This window comes from Diabrotica virgifera, chromosome 6, assembly GCF_917563875.1.
Source record: "Diabrotica virgifera virgifera chromosome 6, PGI_DIABVI_V3a".
NCBI classification, from domain to species: domain Eukaryota; kingdom Metazoa; phylum Arthropoda; class Insecta; order Coleoptera; family Chrysomelidae; genus Diabrotica; species Diabrotica virgifera.
The window spans coordinates 37571001-37591427 of record NC_065448.1 but is presented as its reverse complement, the minus strand read 5'-3'; the positions used below and the strand labels follow the sequence as shown (position 1 = coordinate 37591427).

The following is a 20427-nucleotide window of genomic DNA, read 5'->3' as shown; positions in this document are numbered from 1 at the left end:
TCTAATCTTTGGACAAAATTGTTTGTTTGAAAAGGGGTCGACCCACGATATACTAAACTGTGACTAAACTAAATAATTGAAGACAGATACTAATTTTCAATATTTATTTACAGTGGAACCCCGATAAGTCGGCCTCCGATAACCCGGATCGATTTTCATCGGATAAAATAAAAAAATTTTCACTTTGACTGAGTTTTTTTACCCAGAAATAAACAATAATGTATACAACTGTACGTAATTTAGATGTACTGGACATAAGTATTTCATTTTTTTGGCAATTATCAATTATAATTAAGTTTATCTGTAAGAGTACCGTATTTTATTAATTTTTACCATATTCTCAGGCTAACCCGGATCGGCCGCGGTCCCGATTAATCTTATGGAGGTTCCACTGTCGTATTCTTTTTCTCATGATCATCTTTCAGTGCGTCACAGTTTTTCGATTTCTTTCTAACGCATTAAATTGTATGTGACAGAAAAAAAGGCACGTCGGTGATTACTTTGGTAATTATTCTAGTTCGGTGGTTATTCTAGTTGTTGTCGATAGATGGCGCCATAGTAAAAAAATAATTTTTTTTAATTAGATAATAATATTACAAATATAATCTGTATAATTTATAAGACTATACAAATCAATGAAAATACCATTTTATAAATGCAAGAAACACATTTGATTTGTTTTTATTCCAAATTGAAAATAAAATGTGACAACTGTCAGATTTAACTAAAATGTCATGTTAGAATAAATGTCATAAATGTGTATTATCACGGACTTACCCTTTTTCCTATCATTTGTTACGCACTGAAAAATGATCATGAAAAGGACAATACGTCCTGAAGTATAGTAAGTGGACGTACGTCGTACGTCCTCTGGTGCTGAAAGGGTTAAACCGTCCACCAAATTTCATTAAAATTGACTTACTAGATTTTGCAATCTAAACTTTTTTTTACATTAAAATTTTTTAAAATCTTAAACAAACACACACAACAAAAACTAGAACATACAAAGATTTGTCAATTTTTTACATATAAAGAAGCACTCCCCCTATCTAATGCACTTTACCGAATTGAAATCGGATTATTTAAGCAGCCTCGGCAATGTTTTAAAGTTATAAACAATTTTTTGGCTTATAAACAAATTAGTGCTCTGTCCAGGAGGGGGTGCTACGGGCTCCTTTATTTAGATGGACTTACCCAAGTTTTTTTATGTATTTTGACCAGTAGAACACGAATTTTTTGGGTAACAGTTGATCCGGATGCCGATAAGATTGTTATAAACAAAGAACTTGAGGAATTACATAACATCGGTTTTTCGCAAAATAAAACATTTTTAAAAAAATGTACTTACAAGTTTTTCTAGGATGCATAGTTTTCGAGATAAACGCGGTGGAACATTCAAAAAATCGAAAAATTGCAATTTTTGAACGAGAATAACTTTTTTGATTAAAAAATAAAATGGCAATTCTGCTGACAGCATTTGAAAGTTTTTAAGTCAAATTATACCGGTTTTAATTATTTGCATTGCTAAAAATTAATTTTTTTTATTGTGAAACAAAGCTATTTGTTTATAAGCCAAAAAATTGTTTATAATTTTAAAACATTGCAGAGGCCCCTTAAATAATCCGATTTTAATTCTGTAAAGTGTATTAGATAGGTAGAGCATCTCTTTATATGTAAAAAAATTAGCCAACTTCTAAATGGTCTACTTTCTGTTCAGAAAGATTTTAAAAAATTTGATTTTTTTTAAAAACATTTACATTGCAAATTTATTATACAAAATCTATTAGGTCGATTTTAATGAAATTTGGTAGACCATTTAAGTAAGTTATAAGAATTTTCTAAGCGAATTACTAAGGTTCTAAGTGCCACCAAAGTGGTTAAGAAACATTGAATAACAACAGGCGTATTTTGCTCCCTTATTTTGTATTTATTGCTATATTGCAGAAAATGTAATACTTTAAGACATTTTTGACCAGTCATATCATACAAAATTCAATTATTTTTTTTTTTTGAAAAATGGCTTTGGCAGAGCCAATTAGCCAGACTTGTTTGTGATTGATTGCAGATTCATAGTCATAATTCTTAACATTCTTAAACATAAGTACATTCTACAATATTATTTTTATAGATACATTGGTACATTGTGTAGCTTTTTTTTATTTTGTTTTTTTTTTTAATTATTTTACTGTTTTTTTAATATATATTTTAATTTGTGCGAAACACTTTTTTTACTTCTTTTTTTATTCTTTTTTTTATTTTTGTTTCTATTTTTTTTTCCTTTTTTTATATATTATTTTTGTGTTATTATTTTATTATGTGTTTTTTTATATTTTTTTTTTATTTTTCAAACCACATTAACAAATTATGCCTATTATTACGTTTACAACTTGTATTTACATAATTTAACATAATCAAGTATATTCAAATGGGAAATAAGCCACAATTTTACCTAAAAATGATTTTATTAACGTTTCGACGCCCAAGTCGGGTGTCGTTGTCAAAATACAAAATAATATTAAATAAAAAAAAATGTTGTTGCTTAGTAAAAAATTCTTCTAATAATTTATTTAATCTGACTCATTTATATCGGCAATTCAGACACGTATTATACATTTTAAAGTAGACGACTTTAAAAATGATATTGCCAATATTGATGAGTTGCGTTCCTGGGACGACTTTACTAAAAGATAGTTCATTCGATTACATGAAATCAATCCCAACTCAAGAATAGCCGCCACAAAAAATCATAGCATGTGATCTGTCTTTAAAAAGACAACCAAATGCAACGGTGGTACTGAAATTCTCGCGTTAGAGATTCCATAGTAAATCACGAGGGAAAACCAGGAAAAACCTCGTGATACTATCCCGACATCGCAAGTATTTGGGTTTACATTTAGTTTACTCTCAAAACTAATACCAAATTCTGACTTGATATTTTAAATTTTAAATAATACTAAAATACTAAATATGTACTAACTCGATATGTTACTGATTTACTAATTGTGGTATTTTCTTTCTATTGACTTCCTCCTTTAGTATGGGTAACCACATCCTACTGCATTCTACCGAGGAATTTGCGACACAATTGGTTTCATTTAGCATAATTAGAGCCGCTTCTTTGATTTTTCTCTTTTAGGAAATAAATTCAACATATCAACAACATTCAAAACAACAAACACATTGAGATCTATTCTATCTAAAACTAAACCTAACAGTGAACAAGAAAGAACAAAGAATTGTATTTATAAAATACCTTGTGAATGCGAACAATTTTATATAGGTGAAACGTCAAGACCATTAGACGTTAGAGTAAATGAACATCAGTCTTATATAAAAAATAGAGAATTTGATAGATCTTAAATATGTCAACACGCATGGGATAATGAACATAGAGTTCAGTGGAGAGATTCAAGTATAGTCCTAAAAGAAGCAGATAGTAAAAAGAGAGAAATCAAAGAAGCGGCTCTAATTATGCTAAATGAAACCAATTGTGTCGCAAATTCCTCGGTAGAATGCAGTAGGATGTGGTTACCCATACTAAAGGAGGAAGTCAATAGAAAGAAAATACCACAATTAGTAAATCAGTAACATATCGAGTTAGTACATATTTAGTATTTTAGTATTATTTAAAATATCAAGTCAGAATTTGGTATTAGTTTTGAGAGTAAACTAAATGTAAACCCAAATACTTGCGATGTCGGGATAGTATCACGAGGTTTTTCCTGGTTTTCCCTCGTGATTTACTATGGAATCTCTAACGCGAGAATTTCAGTACCACCGTTGCATTTGGTTGTCTTTTTAAAGACAGATCACATGCTATGATTTTTTGTGGCGGCTATTCTTGAGTTGGGATTGATTTCATGTAATCGAATGAACTATCTTTTAGTAAAGTCGTCCCAGGAACGCAACTCATCAATATTGGCAATATCATTTTTAAAGTCGTCTACTTTAAAATGTATAATACGTGTCTGAATTGCCGATATAAATGAGTCAGGTTAAATAAATTATTAGAAGAATTTTTTACTAAGCAACAACATTTTTGTTTATTTAATATTATTTTGTATTTTGACAACGACACCCGACTTGGGCGTCGAAACGTTAATAAAATAATTTTTAGGTAAAATTGTGGCTTATTTCCCATTTGAATATACTTGATTATAAAAATGCCACAAGAAAATAGCTTCAGAACAACATAATTTAACATGTTTATAAATGAGATGAAGAATTTCCATATCATTTGTAAATATTAAAGTATTAAGGTTTATTGGGAAAAAACATTTTAAATCTTTTAATTCCTTATAAAGGTCGTTTATGTTATTTATGTTTAAATGACATTCTAATATGACATGTGTTAGATCTCCGATTTTGCCACAAGTACAATTGGGAGTATCTGACAAGCCGATTCTATGCATGTAATATGGCGTAAGAGCATGATTGGCTCTCAGCCGATTAATGGTCAAAATTCAATTATCTTTATTTTATTTCTCTACGACTTTGATCCAACCGTTTTAAAGTTATAAGCAAAAAAAGCAGAAAAAAATCGATGTTTTTCGAAATTTTTAAATATTTTAATTTTTTTATTAATGTTCCGGGCATATTTCAGAAGGAGCATGAGTCAATTATTATTACTGTAGGTGTGACCTAACTTTATCTGCAAAAATCCGAATGCTACCTCTCACATCCAAAAATACACGTTTTTTACAGATTAGTCCTGGTCTATAATGGCGGACAGACTCGTTTTTGTAATATTTTATTTCATTGTAGAGTAATTTCGATATACTAACATATTTCTCAAGTAGTGCCAAATAACTTGACAAAATATTCAAAATTAAAGGTGCCACCTTGGCAAGTAGTGTATGGAAACACATGTTTTGCGGATCCAATTGTCAAGGAATGATGTCGAAAATTTAAGTGGAAGACATGAGATAAATGATCAGTCGCAACCAGATGCATTGGGTAATGCATTAATAGACAGGAATGTGGCATGTGTGGAAGACTTGATGAACATATTCGCTGCCACTGACGCCAAAAAGCATTTTGTGCTACTTGTGTCAGGTGCCGCTGTCGCCTTTTAGCGTTATAACCTGTGAAATTAAACAAGGTTCTTTTCGTATTAGCTCCATACAAAAGTGACTGAATATAAGTGGCAGCGAATGTGTTAAAGAAAATCATCGAATGCCAACCAGAGCAATTTCAGAAAATATTGGTGTGAGTATAGGATCTGTCCATATAGTCTGGGCAGATTTTCGGAGAATAGGCCATTTTTGGGAAAAGTTATTTACCAATAATTTTATTGCTGGAATCGAAGCTTATGATTATATATATATATATATATATATATATATATATATATATATATATATATATATATATATATATATATATTAATAATTTAGGTATGCAAAGTCCGCAGATAGTGTGCTACTTTTTTATTAACAAAATGGCGCCCGAAAATCGTGTTTTTTTTCTTCAATTTTTGCTCTATAACTCCAAAGATTTTAACTTTACACCAAAAACGCCCAAATAAAAATTCACCGCAATTAAATTCTGCATAGAGACGTGTTTTCCCGATTTACTTCGACGAAAATTTTTCCCGGAAAATGCGGGTTTTTCCAACAAAATCTTTAATTTTCAACTAAAATTTTAGATAAGTAATTGTTTATCAATAATTAAAAAGCTTGGTAATATAAAAGCTCTTTTCGTATATATTATAATTCCAGAAGCCGATAGAAATTGAATGGACAGTTTAGCAACAATTGAATTGTTAATTAAAAATTTACGGTCACTATAATAACCACAATAATTATGATATATAAGAATAACTATGATTTTTGTATAAAAAGACCCTATACCTATCTAATTTACTTTACATAATTGAAATTGGACTGTTTAAGCGGCCTCAGGAATATTTTAAAATTATAAACAATTTTTTGACTTATAAACAAATAGAATATCTCGGGAAATATTAAATTAAATTAAATCATGAAAACGGTATTAGATAAAAAGCGGCAGGACGCTTCTTTTAAAAGAAAAAACATTTAATTGTGATAAGTGGTTCCTGAGATACAACCGGTCAAAGTTGACCGGCATTTACGGCAAAGATATAAACAATAGCATCAGAATTTTTGAACCATCACCTTTTTCTTTCGGTCCTCTTTCACCACACCAATTTTCATATCTTTAAATTACACCTAACATATATTATTATAATAAAAACTATCGATATTGCGAGTGAAAATTGCCAAAAATAGCAAAATTCCCATCAAAAATTAGGTTGGAGAAAATGTAATCCCAAAGTTCAAAATCGGTATACGTTAAAAAATGCATTTTCTCGGCTTCCCATGGAGCAATTTTCTTCATTATTTTTTTGTTCTCAAGTAACTAGAGTAGAGCCACCGAACTAACGCATTATTAAATGTCAATCTTGCTTTTGTTTTGTTATAATAAATTAATTTATTTATTATAACAAAAATTTGTAATTTGTTTAAATAAAGATTGTTTAAATAATTATACAGCTTTCAAATGATAATGTTTGTATTTTTATTGTTAAAAGGTACATTTGTAGTAAGTTTAAGTTTATCTAAAAAAAATCTACAACAGGAACAAATATGTAGTTTTCTTTTCTTATAAATAAATTACCCTATTATAACAAAACAAAAGCAAGTTTGACATTTAATAATGCGTTAGTTAGATGGCTCTACTCGAGTTACTTGGGAACAAAAAAAAGAATGAAGATAATATCGATAACGTAATATCGATAGTTTTTATTATACTAATATATGTTGAGTATTTTAAAGATAATAAAATTTGTGTGGAGAAAGAGGACAAAAATTAAAAGGTGATGGTTCGAAAATTATGATCCTATTGTTTATATCTTTGCCGTAAATGCCGGTCAACTTTGACCGGTTTTATTTCAGGAACCACTCATCACAATTAAACGTTTTTTCTTTTAAAAGAAGCTTCCTGCCGCTTTTTTTTTTCTAATGCCGTTTTCATGATTTAATTTAATGTAATATTTCCCGAGATATTCTATTTGTTTATAAGTCAAAAAATTGTTTATAATTTTAAAATATTCCTGAGGCCGCTTAAACAGTCCAATTTCAATTATGTAAAGTAAATTAGATAGGTACAGTGTCTTTTTATACAAAAATCATAGGTATTCTTATACATCATAATTATTGTGGTTATTACAGCGACCATAAATTTTTAAACAACAATTCAATTGTTGCTAAACTGTCCATTCAATTTCCATCGGCTTCTGGAATTATAATGTATACGAAAAGATCTTTTATATTACCAAGCTATTTAATTATTGATAAACAATTACTTATCTAAAATTTTAGTTGAAAATTAAAGATTTTGTTGGAAAAACCCGCATTTTTTCGTCGAAGTAAATCGGGAAAAACACGTCTCTGCAGAATTTAATTGCGGTGAATTTTTATGTGGGCGTTTTTGGTGTAAAGTTAAAATCTTTGAACTTATAGAGCAAAAATTGAAAAAAACACGATTTTCGGGGGCCATTTTGTTTATAAAAAAGTCTGTCTGCGGACTTTGCATACCTATATTATTAATGTATACAATCATAAGATTCGATTCCAGCAATAAAATTGCTGATAAATAACTTTTTCTTGTATTTTGCTAATTAGCCCAGAATAATAGTATGATACACAAACTGGGTTGTTCTGAAGCTATTTTCTTGTGGCATTTTTACAATTTTAACTATTTATAGTGGGAAATAAGCCACAATATTATTAAAAAATGATTTTTATTAACGTTTCGACGCCCAAATCGGGTGCCGTTGTCAAAATACAAAATACTACTAACATAAACAAAAATGTTGTTGCTTAGTAAAAAAATTCTTCTAATAATTTATTTAATTTGACTCATATCGGCAATTCAGATACATATGATACATTTTAAAGTAGAAGACTTTAAAATGATATTGCCAATATTTATGAGTAAAATAAATACAAACTGGGTGACAGTAAAATTTTTGCGCAATGGGTTACTGGCCTTTTAGCAGAGGACAAAAAAAGTTGCTTATGGATTTATCTTTGCAATGACTTTCTTTCGACAGTAATTGCTGGCGACTAATCTAGGTGTCGTTATTACCTTTTACGAGTATATGATCTTGCTATGCAGCAATAAGACTCTTGCTATGGGCCATTCCACGAACATACGCCTGTTTTGGATTACTTCGACAACGAATATTTTACTGTGCAACATAAGAAGTACGAAAGTGAATGGCGCTAATAATTATTCCAATAAACAACAATGTAATTTGTAATTTACTTTGATCTTCTTATTTTGCACAGTAAAATATTCGTTGTCGAAGTAATCCAAAACAGGCGTATGTTCGTGGAATAGGGTATAGCAAGCAATATGTCCAGATAAGCTCTCACATGGTGTCATTTTTCTGCACGACAACGCTCGGGCTCATGTTCCCAAAGTAGTGAAAGAAAATCTACATCGAAAGAAATGATGGATATTAAGACATCCACTCTATAGTCCCGATTTATTACCTTGTCATTTTGACATGTTTGGGCCACTGAAAAAGGCGCTAAAAGGTAATCATTTTCAGTCATACGAAGAAATACAAAATGCTGTAAAAGATGTCTTGAAGCTGCAACTATGTACAACAATTCTTTAAGCAGGGTACACATCGGTTTTTTAATCAATCGGATATCGTTGGGTTTTTGATAAAACATCGTAACCGACAAAACGCACATTTTACAGGAGACGACTTTTTCTTCTACCGATTTTTTGGTTAATGTAATTAAAATTTTGAAACTGTGATAAATAAGTACATAAAAAAATATTAATTTAAGAAAAAAAACTGTAATATAACATTGTAATATAACATTCTTTTATTAAATTATGTAATATACGATATTATATTATACGATATATAATTTTAGTTGAAGCTTGTCGCTTAAGATAAACATACGATAGTTTCAAGGTATCAATCTATAAATGAATATTCACAAATAACGTAAGTATCTTAACAGAAAAAATATTATTAATAATAAAAATCGACAAAGAAGAATAAAATTTAATACGTATATTAATCTGTGACACTGTACTAAATGATGTAATATTCAAAAAAATCTCAAAAATTTAATTCAAATGATGCGACGTCCCAAAAAATGTAATTTTTGAGAACTTCGTAGTTTTACAGAATGACTACCACCTTAAGAGGGTATTGCTCAAATTTGAACAGATATTACAATTTTATAGGTGTTTTTAAATCTTAAGATGTAATCTTAAAAATACACTAAACTGTTTTGCTTTAGACATGAAATAAACAACTTCTTTTTGAGAAAATTAAGAAAGATAAAAAAAATGTAATACAATAACCCAAAAATATCAATTAAAAAACTGTTTGTACAGTCATCAAAACCTTTTTCTGTACAACTTACCTAAAATACATTTAATAACAAGCTTTTTTGAGCTCTTATACAGTATGTCTGCGTAACTTGGAACCTATTGATAACTTTTTATTATCAGTTTAAAAAAAACTATCAGATATTAAATTTTATTAATTTCATACGAGGTATGACAAAAAATATGAATCTTGTTCAAGAGTAAAGTAGCTTTATCAATATCGAAAATTGTTAATAAAAAAAGTTGTTTGAAATTAAAAACTATGTTTCAATATTCGTTCTATATTGACTCCCCTACAGTTGTTTCAGGTTTCAGTGAACTTACTACAAGTTGATATATTTTTGTTGCACAAATAATATTTGCACAAGAACAACTAAAAAACATAGGTTATGTCATTACCAAATTAGTAAATTAGACTTAAAATTCTATTAAAAAGACAATAAACCATAAAAACAAGTATTAGAAACTTACCGCATCTATTGAATAAGAGGATTTATCAAAACTACAACTACTTTCGTTTTAAATTGTTCTAGCGAAATAAAAAGTTTCACTGACTGAGTTCTAACACATTTAAGTTAACATCGAGTAATCCTCCTAACGGTCGTTTTGGTCATTGAATCTTATCGTAACCGGCAAAACATGCAAACGTAACCGACAAGATTTATGGCGCTTACTATAATCTGTCGGTGCTACCTTGCCGTTTACGATACCAAAGGCACAAAATGAGCTTGAAATGCGGTGGTTACGATAAAAATTAAATTCAATTTTAGACACTTAGGATGTTATTATGGGAAAAATAATTTTGAATTAGCTGTAAACTATCATAAGGAACCATTTAAGATAAAAATCCCATTTTCGGAAAACTGATGCTTACGATGTTTTGTCAAAAACCCGTCGATATGTGCTTTCATTGTAGTGGTAATTATTTGTAAACATATTTACCAATCAATTTTTTCTGGACCAAAGAGAGGTTTTAATTGAACGAGCCTCGTGTATTACTTTATATACTGTACTGTATATTTATATAACATGTTATTACTTTTTAGATTCGGGAAAAAAGGGATTCAGAAGTAATTCTGCGATTGACCTGCAAGCGGCGCAGCGAGCGAAAGCTAGAGCGCAGTATTCTGCGATGGCCAGGACGAAGATTCAGTTCGGCACGGCCAGTCTACGTAAGTTTGTAGAAGTTGCCTTCTTGCATGGTGTAATTGATGCTCAGTATATTTTTAGAAATTAATCCAATAACTTGTTAGCTTTTTATTATTAGTCTATTAAAGCATATACTCTGAATAGTGTTCTGTGTAGAATAGAGTGCGTTTGTAAAAGTAAGAATATTTTAAATTACGAGAGGTGAATCAAATTATGATACGACCTTTGCTAATAACTTTTTATTGAATTATAATTACAACAATTAAACAATACCTCATTTTTCTATATACATTCCTTCCATCTGTATGCATTTTTCCCAGCGGCGAGGGAGTTTCTGCATTATACTTTCATAGGGTAGAGACTAGGCAAGAGAATGAGGGAGGGTATCTAACCAATTGCTCACGAATTGCTCCACTTGATTATCATCATCAAAACCCGCTCCGCCTAGTGCATCTTTTAATGGACCGAACATGTGGTAATCACATGGTGAAAGATCAGGACTGTATGTAGGATGTTCAACGAGAGTCCAATGCATTTCCGCTATTTTTTCTTGTTTTAGGGCAGCTGTATGTGGCGGGCGTTGTCATGCAAGAGCAACACATCTCGTATAGGACATCGCCCGTGTTTTGGGCCTATAGGCAGCTCGAACACCATTCAAAAGACTGCAGTAATAAGCGGCATTAATCGGTCGTCTCTCACGAACAAAATTCAGCAACAAAACGCCACGATAATCCCAAAACATACTTTTGCCTGTAGACAAACGAGTTTTCGCCTTTATCGGACAATTTTTGGACGTCATGACTTTTGTTTTGCACGGCATCTCGTCCTTCACGAACTTGTCTATGCCAAAATTTCGTTTGTGTACTGGACAGTGTTGATTCCCCATATTGGTTTTTTAATTTTCGCCAAATTTCAGCGGGACCAACGTTTTCTTTTGCAAGGAATGTGATAACAATGTGTTATGCAACTGAACATGGCACTACTCTCGCTCATCGCAACAGTAACTGACTGTACGTCATTAGAAAGCAGACGGTAGCGCGCAGTCACACATTAGACCATAATCTTACCACAGGACTAATTTAGACATATTCACCAGTTTATGCTAAGCGGGGACGGAAAGGTCGGTTCATATTTGATTCACCCACGTAATTATTCATCTTCTAGGCGTGGATCATGTTTTGTATCGATGACCTGTGGGTTCATCTTACAATTTGTGACATGGAAGTCTTATAAGTGAAAGATGGGGTGTTGCTTGAACTCAACGTGCCCGCATCTGAAAACCAGTTGTTGAGGGGATTCCCACATACTAAATCAAAATAAAAAAACTTTAACATCGAAGTAAAAAACTTCTGTTGTAATTGGTATAAATATTCAATTCAAAATGCAAATGGATTATAATAGTTGCTGAGAACGAACGGTTTCGGACTGACCAGTCCATCTTCAGTGAACTTTGGAATAATTGCGCCAATATCCCCAAAACCAAACAGTAGTTCAGTTTAAATTGTTGATTACATACTTAAAAGTATTAAACTAGCCGACTTAAGTCAATGAAAATAACTATGTGTGAACTGTTCTCCGCTTAAGAACATAGGAGATTAGATAGACTCGAGATATATTGCAAACTTAATGCAGATCTTCAATGGGAGAGGCACTCCAACGATAATTATGTCCAACATTGTGTAACACTTAAACTATTCGAATAACGCCTTTCCACAAGTATTGGAATTGGTTAAGAAATATAGACAGATCGATATCGTCAATAATGACATTAACCCATTAACGCCGAGAAAAAATTTTTTGTTTTCAACAAAATTTATTAAAAATCTTTAAATGTAACAGTATTCTGTACAAAACCTAAGAAGCAAATTGTTTGTAAATGAAATAATTATTGAGATAAAAACTGTTCCCATATGGGACCACTAGGCGCGAACCCGATAGGTTTTCGTAAAGAGTTACTTGGTATGAAAATTGTGAAAACAGTCAATACAAAGGACCACATCATATTTGCAGCACACTTTTCTCCCTCGGCTTAAAAAACTAATGCGTGTAAATTCCAATTGGCTAATGTTACGACCAGATTTTCTATACAACTACCACGCATTTTTAATGTTCGCATCCACTAGGTATGTAAAAATAGGCCAATACCATTTTCTTGGAACGGATTCCAATTCGATAGCAAGATACATCGCTATCTATCAAATCAGTGCCACCCATATTATTATTGTATTTTGTTGTATTGAACAACAATGTTTTCTCTTGTCTTGAAAACCTTTAAACAGGTCTAGTTGATGTAATCTAAAAAGTTCTGAAGAGCTTTAACCAGCATACTTTGAGAAATCAGAGTCTGGAAAATCATACACTGTAGGAACCAAATCCCTTTCTTGGAAGATGCAATTGCTCTGCTAGTACGGGTGGATCTAAGTAGTTTCTTCTATGATCGTGTCGTCATCGGTGCCTTCGACTCCGGTGGTATTATTCGAAAATACAATTTCCGCGCCTGAAGACAGCTGGTTCCGATTTCAATTATCAATAAAACCCGCGTCATCTTCATCTGCCGAATTTTCGTCTGTCAAAATGTTAGTATATGAAGATGCTATGTAAACGGCAGAAACATCGTTATTACTTTCGTTTTCCTCCAAAGCTATATCGAGAACATCTTTCAAAGAAATTCCTCTAAAAATAAGAAAAGTAAAAAAGAATAGTGAAAACAACATATCCAGCAAACCGCCTAGCGGTTCCATTTGGGAACACCCATATTTTTGGCCTAATTACGAAAAAACCAAAAGATGAAAAATTACAAAAATAAGTGCAAGTTTAAAGTTTTTAGAAAATCTTTTGAAAACAAAAACGAGGATCCTAGTGCAAAAAGTAATAAATAAAACACTTACACGAGACAAATGTCCATATTTTGGTACAAACAAAACCAACCGTAAATTCAAAAATTTATTACACTGGAAAATAGGTATCAAACTAAATTTGAGTGATTCATTCAAGAAGAGGTAACCTTGAACTACAAATATGCCGAATCTCTCTGCGAAATTTTACTTAATAATATGGTAAATAGACTTGGATGCGTGCGCAAGTTGTTGGCTCCATATGGTACCCTTAGGCGTTAATTGGTTAAGCCGTGATTTATCTTGTAGAAACCAATGAAAAAGAACTTACATTATTTGTTATTTATGTCTATGTAGATGAATTTTGCAAGGTTACAGTAATTTGTAGTGTTTTGTGTATAAAATGTGTGTGTGCGTTACACTGATTAGCATATATCCATTACTATATAGATATGTATAGTGAAATTACACATTACATGCAGTCGGAAAAATGAAAGAATACCCATGGACGAACATGTAAAACACACTCTATTTTCCTGTCACCGTGTCACAAAGAAAATTGCCCAGCGCAAGTACATGTAATAATAATTATTACATGTACTTGCGCTGGCCAATTTTTTGTTTGACACGGTGACAGAAAAATACAGCATGATTTATATGTTCGTTCATGGGTATTCTTTCATTTTTCCTACTGTACATTATTTCATATAGGTACCTACAGTACGAGTCTTAAGCTTTACGCTGTCTCCAACTATTTTGTGGACTATTAAACTTAAATTAATAAATTTTTGGTTTAAAGACAAATGTTCATTGTTTTTATGACGCAATATATTAAAAATTGGAAGCATGTGTCATTTTCTGTAAAATTAAATTTTCAATTTTTATGTGTTCACAAAAATGGGATGATATTCATTCAATTTGCCGCAGATATTTGATTTTCAATGAGATCATACGACAAACAAGACACTATTTGAAAAGTTTAATATTACTCATTATACAGGGTGTCCAGAAACTCTACCGACAAACGAAGACAGGAGATTCCTCAGATAATTTTAAGATATTTTAACTTAATCCAATTCACCTAGTCCGAAAATGCTTCCTAAGGAAGCTCTAGTCTTGTAATTAGTTTTTCTTAAATAACTGAAGAACTCTTGTATTGAGAAAAATAAAAATTGGTACACATATTTATCTTCTAGAGGTAAATCGATTCCATGCCTTGCGAATTTCTAGTACCGGTCATAGGCGTCCGTTTTCGGTAGGGCAACAGTTATTTTATCGCATAACTTTTTTATCTTTAATTTTTATGCATTTTTGACTCTGTATTATTAAATTGTGAGATATTTTAGAACTAAAAGGTACTCTTGTTTTAAGTCGATAGGATACACCGTTTTTTTTTTTTCTAGAAAAGTCGATTTGAAAATTTTTCTTTTTTTTTTAATTTCCAAAAAAAATTCAAAAAAACTATTTAGAAATCCGAAATATTTCAGAGATGAATCGATTTCAATCATTGGGAATTTCTAATACGTGTCATATGCGTCCGTTTTGGGGAGGTCAACGGTTATTTTATCGCATAACTTTTTATCTTTAATTTTTATGCATTTTTGACTCTGTATTATTAAATTGTGAGATATTTTAGAACTAAAAGGTACTCTTGTTTTAAGTCGATAGGATACACCGTTTTTTTTTTTCTAGAAAAATCGATTTGAAAATGTTTCTTTTTTTTGAATTTCCAAAAAAAAAAATTCAAAAAAAACTATTTAGAAATCTGAAATATTTCAGAGATGAATCGATTTCATTAATTGCGAATTTCTAGTACCGGTCATAGGCGTCCGTTTTCGGTAGGGCAACAGTTATTTTATCGCCTAACTTTTTTATCTTTAATTTTTATGCATTTTTGACTCTGTATTATTAAATTGTGCGATATTTTAGAACTAAAAGGTACTCTTGTTTTAAGTCGATAGGATACACCGTTTTTTTTTCTAGAAAAATCGATTTGAAAATTTTTCTTTTTTTTTAATTTTCAAAAAAAAATTAAAAAAAAAAACTATTTAGAAATCCGAAATATTTCAGAGATGAATCGATTTCATTAATTGGGAATTTCTAGTACGGGTCGTGCGTGCGTTTTGGGTAGGTCAACGGTTATTTTATCGCATAACTTTTTTTCTTTAATTTTTAAGCATTTTTGAGTCTAGATTATTAAGTTATGAGGTATTCTAGTACTAAAAGTTACTGTTGCTTTAAGTTGGTAAAATACACCGTTTTTTTTTTATTTTTTTCAATTTTTATTCAAATTAAAAAACCGAAAAATTTTCAATTCGATTTTTCTATAAAACCGTGTGTCCTACCGACTTAAAGTAAGAGTACCTTTTAGTACAAGAATACCTCACAATTTAATAATCCAGGGTCAAAAATGCTTCAAAGTTAAAGACAAGAAAGTTATGTGATAAAATAACCGTTGCCCCATCCATAACGGACGCCTATGATCGATACTAGAAATTCGCAATAGGTGGAATCGATTTATCCCTGGAAGATAACTATACACACCGATTTTCGTTTTTCTAAATTGAAGCGTTCTGGAGGTATTTAAGAAAAACTAATTACAAGACGCCATTTTCAAAGAGCTCTAGCTCCCTTAAGAAGCATTTTTGGACTAGGTGAATTGAGCCAAATTGTCTTAAAATTATCTGAAGAATCTCCTGTCTTCGTTTGTCTGTAGAGTTTCTGGACACCCTGTATTGTGACGCAAGATGTCAAATGATATATTGCATCGCCATTTGCCATTTTGAATGATTGCATCGCTAAAACTTCAAAAACATTGAACAAGTGTCTAACTAGTTATCCAAACATTTAAGTTAATGGATCAGAGAATAATTGGAGAGTAAGGTTTACCGCTAGTACTGTATCCTAGGTCGAATCAAATATGACCCAGACTTTTCCTTTAGAACATTTTTAATTCTATCTACGAATGAATCTTGTTGCGTCTGTAACCATTTACATATGAATGTTTCTACCCCATCGTTGTCCTTAAAGTAATGACCTCCCAGTTCTTCTTTAAGTGCCCCAACACATATGGTAGTCACACGACGAGAGGTCCCGACTTGTAGGGAGGATTTTACATTATTTTTTAATGAATTTTCTTAAATTTTTCTTGAATTAATACAGGTATTTGTTTCAGTAGTACAGGTCTACTGCAGTTGGCAGTAGACCGCAGCATTAACTGTACGTCGTTCATAAAGGAAATCAACAAGCAATATGCTTCTATAGTCTCAAAAAATCGTTACATCTTTCCCAGCAAGAAGACGGATCTTGGCTTTTTGTAATGCTGCTTCTTCAGGTTTTCTCCACTCCATGCCTGTCAGCTCTTAGACTCTGGGGTGTAATGATGTACCCAAATTCCATCTCAGGTTACAGTGTGCTTCAATAAATCATCTCCTTCTGTTTGATATCGTGCCAAAAGGCTTTCTCGCCCGGCAAGTTGGTTGGCGTTCTCATCTTTCGTTAAGAGGCGAGGAACCCACCTTGCTGATACCTTTCGGTATTGATTGGGCACTCCTATACGATATTCCAATGTGTTCAGATATTTTCCATATTGTAAGGAAGCGGTCCCGTTTACACATGATGCTACTATCAGGCAATCTGCTATGGAAAGCCAAACCGAGTTACTCCCTTCGACTTTACATCCCCGGCCAATATACAGAGTGAGTTTTATGTATGGAAACCCTCAATTATCTCGGAAATGGCTTGCACGATTTTTATAGACTTTGGTAGGTGAGGGTTTTCTAAAGCGGCCGATATTATAGTGGTAATTACATTGTTGTCAGATCTTCTGTTTTTTCTGGAAATCTAATGAACTTTCTTATTTCAAATGTAACACCCTGTATATTTTTTGCGTTTTAAAGTCCTTGAGAAATACTGATGATTCTTTGTGTTATATTCCCTATTGCTACATTTATTAAAAAAAAAAATTTAATCCAATTATAAAAATCAATTTTTTTGGCTCGGGTAGACATTATTCTAAATTTTTTGGATCATTGGAAACAAAAAAGGTTTTCTGCAATTTTGCTCGAAAGTTAATCGTTTTCGAGATAAACAATTAAAACCTGAAAAAAATCGAATAATGACGATTTTCAAGGTTCAAAGACACAAGTAAAAAATATAATTTTTGAAATTACGAAGTACATACCTAAATTAAAGCCCACCTTCTTCAATCATCTCACCATAAGATTTTTTGGCACGTTTTATTCTAAAACATTGCTTTTAATTATTGTTAATGAAGCGCTTCTAATGAATATGAGAGGACGATCGAACGGCATTAACAACTAAAAAACAATTAAAATTTAATAAAAATTTTTGGCTTGGTAAAAGGTATATTAGTTTAAAAATCCCCTATAGGGCTACAAACATAGAAACAAAACGTTTTCGCTCTGTAACAAGAGCATCATCAGTGTTACAAGAACATGGTGAGCCAACCAAAAAATATAAAGGTCAAAGCCTTTCAAAAACAGACTAAAAGCCTCCCACACGTGGTAAGTGGGTCAAAAGGTAACATTAGGTCATTATGTTACAACAGGTTGCCTGTCACCTGTTGTAACATAATGACCTAATGTTACCTTTTGACCCACTTACCACGTGTGGGAGTCATATGTTGCCCTAGGGCCGTAGCCATAGGAATTTTATCCATCCTTTGGATTTTGCCATGTTGGCATCTACGAGGCGTGTTTTTTAAGTAAGTACCGTTTTGGAATTAGAAGAAGACCTGCAAAGATATGGCAATAATTTTATTTTTACATGAAAGCCTGTACCTTAATCTACTTTTCTACATAATTTCCGTGAATATTGAGGCACTTGTCATAACGTGGCACCAGTTTTTGAATACCCTCCTGATAAAATTCTGCCGCCTGACTTGTTAACCACTGCATCACAAATGTTTTGACTTCGTTATCGTCTTGAAGAGCTGACCGCCCAGGTGTTTCTTCAAGTGCAGGAACAAATGGTAGTCGCTGGGCGCCACATCAGGGCTATATGGAGAATGATCTAGAGTTTCCCATTTAAATGATTTGATGAGATCTTTGGTCTGATTAGCCACATGTGGACGGGCATTGTCATGCAGCAAAACGATACCCTTACTCAACTTGCCACGTCTTTTGTTCTGGATTGCACGACGCAGATTTTTCAATGTCTCACAATAAGACGCTGCATTGATTGTCTCATTACGAGGCAGAAACTCCACTAGCAATACTCCTTTTCTGTCCCAAAAAACTGTGCACATGATTTTCCGGGCAGAAAGAGTGGGGACGCCCACTCCGTTCTTCATCATGCACATTTGGGCGGCCATCTTTAAATGCTCTCACCCATTTCCTTACCATTCCATCACTCATAATGTTTTGTCCGTAAACTTCAATGATCTCGCTATGAATATAGATCGGTTTTACGCCTTTAGCACTAAGAAATCGTATAACAGCCCGTACTTCACAATCAGCGGGACTCACGATTGTTGGAGGCATCTTAAACACTGGAGTAAACAAGTATACAATGAAGAATCAGACTGTAATGGCGTCAGTGCGTAGACAAGAGATGTAGGTAACCAGCGCTCATGCGCGGAACGCCGACCGTAGCGCTGCGGCGGCGGAATCGCAAAACGGTACTTACATAAAAAACATGCCTCGTATATAAGACTTTTAGTCTGTTTTTGAAAGGCTTTGACCTTTGTATTTTTTGGTTGGCTCACCATGTTCTTGTAACACTGATGATGCTCTTGTTACAAAGCGAAAACGTTTTGTTTCTATGTTTGTAGCCCTATAGGGGCTTTTTAAACTAATATACCTTTTACCAAGCCAAAAATTTTTATTAAATTTTACTTGTAATTAAAGATATACAGCCAGCTACAGGAAATTTTTCCTAGTGGATTTAAAAAACAATGTTTTAAAATGAGAGAACCTCAAATTACTTTCGGTATCTGATAAAGTAAGGCTAGAACTTGAATTTAGGTACTTCGTAGTTTCAAAGATAATATTTTTCATTTGTGTTTTTGAGCCTTGAAATTCGTCATTATTCGATTTCTTTCAGTTTTAAATTGTTTATAACTCGGAACCGGTTAATTTTAGAGAAAAATTACAAAAGACCTCTTTTCTTCCAATGATCCAAAGAACCCAAAATAATACCTACCCAGGCCGAAAAAATTGATTTTTAATTTTTTTTTTTTTTTTTAATAAATGTAGCAATAACTCCGAAATTATGGTATTTAGGTATAGGGAGTATAACATGAAAAATAATCAGTATCTCTTAATAACTTCAAAACGCAAAAAATATACAGAGTATTCCATTTGAAAGAAGAAAGTTCATTAGATTTACAGAAAAACAGAAGATCTGACAACAATGTAATTACAACTATAATATCGGCCGCATTAGAAAACCCTTACCCACCAACATCTATACAAATCGTGCAAGCCCTTTGCGAGATAATTGAGGGTATCCATACATAAAACTCACTCTGTATATCAAGAGGTCGCATTACTCACTACACCTAGGTTAAAAAGAAAAGTCGGTTTCATATTTAATTTGGTCTCATAAAATCCTTATCATTCATTGTTGTTTAACTAAAAATCTAAAATATGTAGTGTAGTATTTTGCGCTTTACCTTTTTAATGCATTTTTGTAGTGTTTTATCTAATTTTTGCTTTTTTTCATGTATAACAGAGGGCGAGGTAGCTCAGCAAGGTATATAGCTTTTACATTGTTATTATTTAAAATAGTTCGTTACAATTTTGCTGTTATATAATATAGAAATTGTAAATTTATATGCGTTTTATAATGATTTTTGCAGACAGATATCATTTAGACAAAAAGGCAATAGCGGGATAAGATGGTCAAAAGTGCCCCCGCACCGATCAGCGCCGCTACTTATGTTTTCGATAAAGGATATAAAATTATGCCCTCATGCAAATTTTTATCTTCCCAGAGGTCCTAAAACCTCTTAAATCGAGAAAAGAAGAATTTTTAGGTTTTATTTTTTTGTGAGCGCAATTTTAATTTAAAAAATCTGAAAAAATTCAAGAGGATG

At 32.0% G+C, this 20427-nt stretch overlaps 1 protein-coding gene across 4 annotated transcripts in view; it reads left to right on the top strand.

Annotated features, from left to right (window-relative positions):
- Positions 1-20427, top strand: part of LOC114333789 (CLIP-associating protein) — a 271149-nt gene that overhangs the window by 163808 nt on the left and 86914 nt on the right. For 3 of the 4 annotated variants that reach the window (XM_050653967.1, XM_050653965.1, XM_050653968.1), the window contains 2 exons: positions 10431-10556; positions 20064-20084. In XM_050653967.1, coding sequence (XP_050509924.1) covers positions 10431-10556; positions 20064-20084 — 147 coding nt within the window. The remainder of the gene's footprint in view (positions 1-10430; positions 10557-20063; positions 20085-20427) is intronic. The other variant, XM_050653966.1, reaches the window with a different exon arrangement.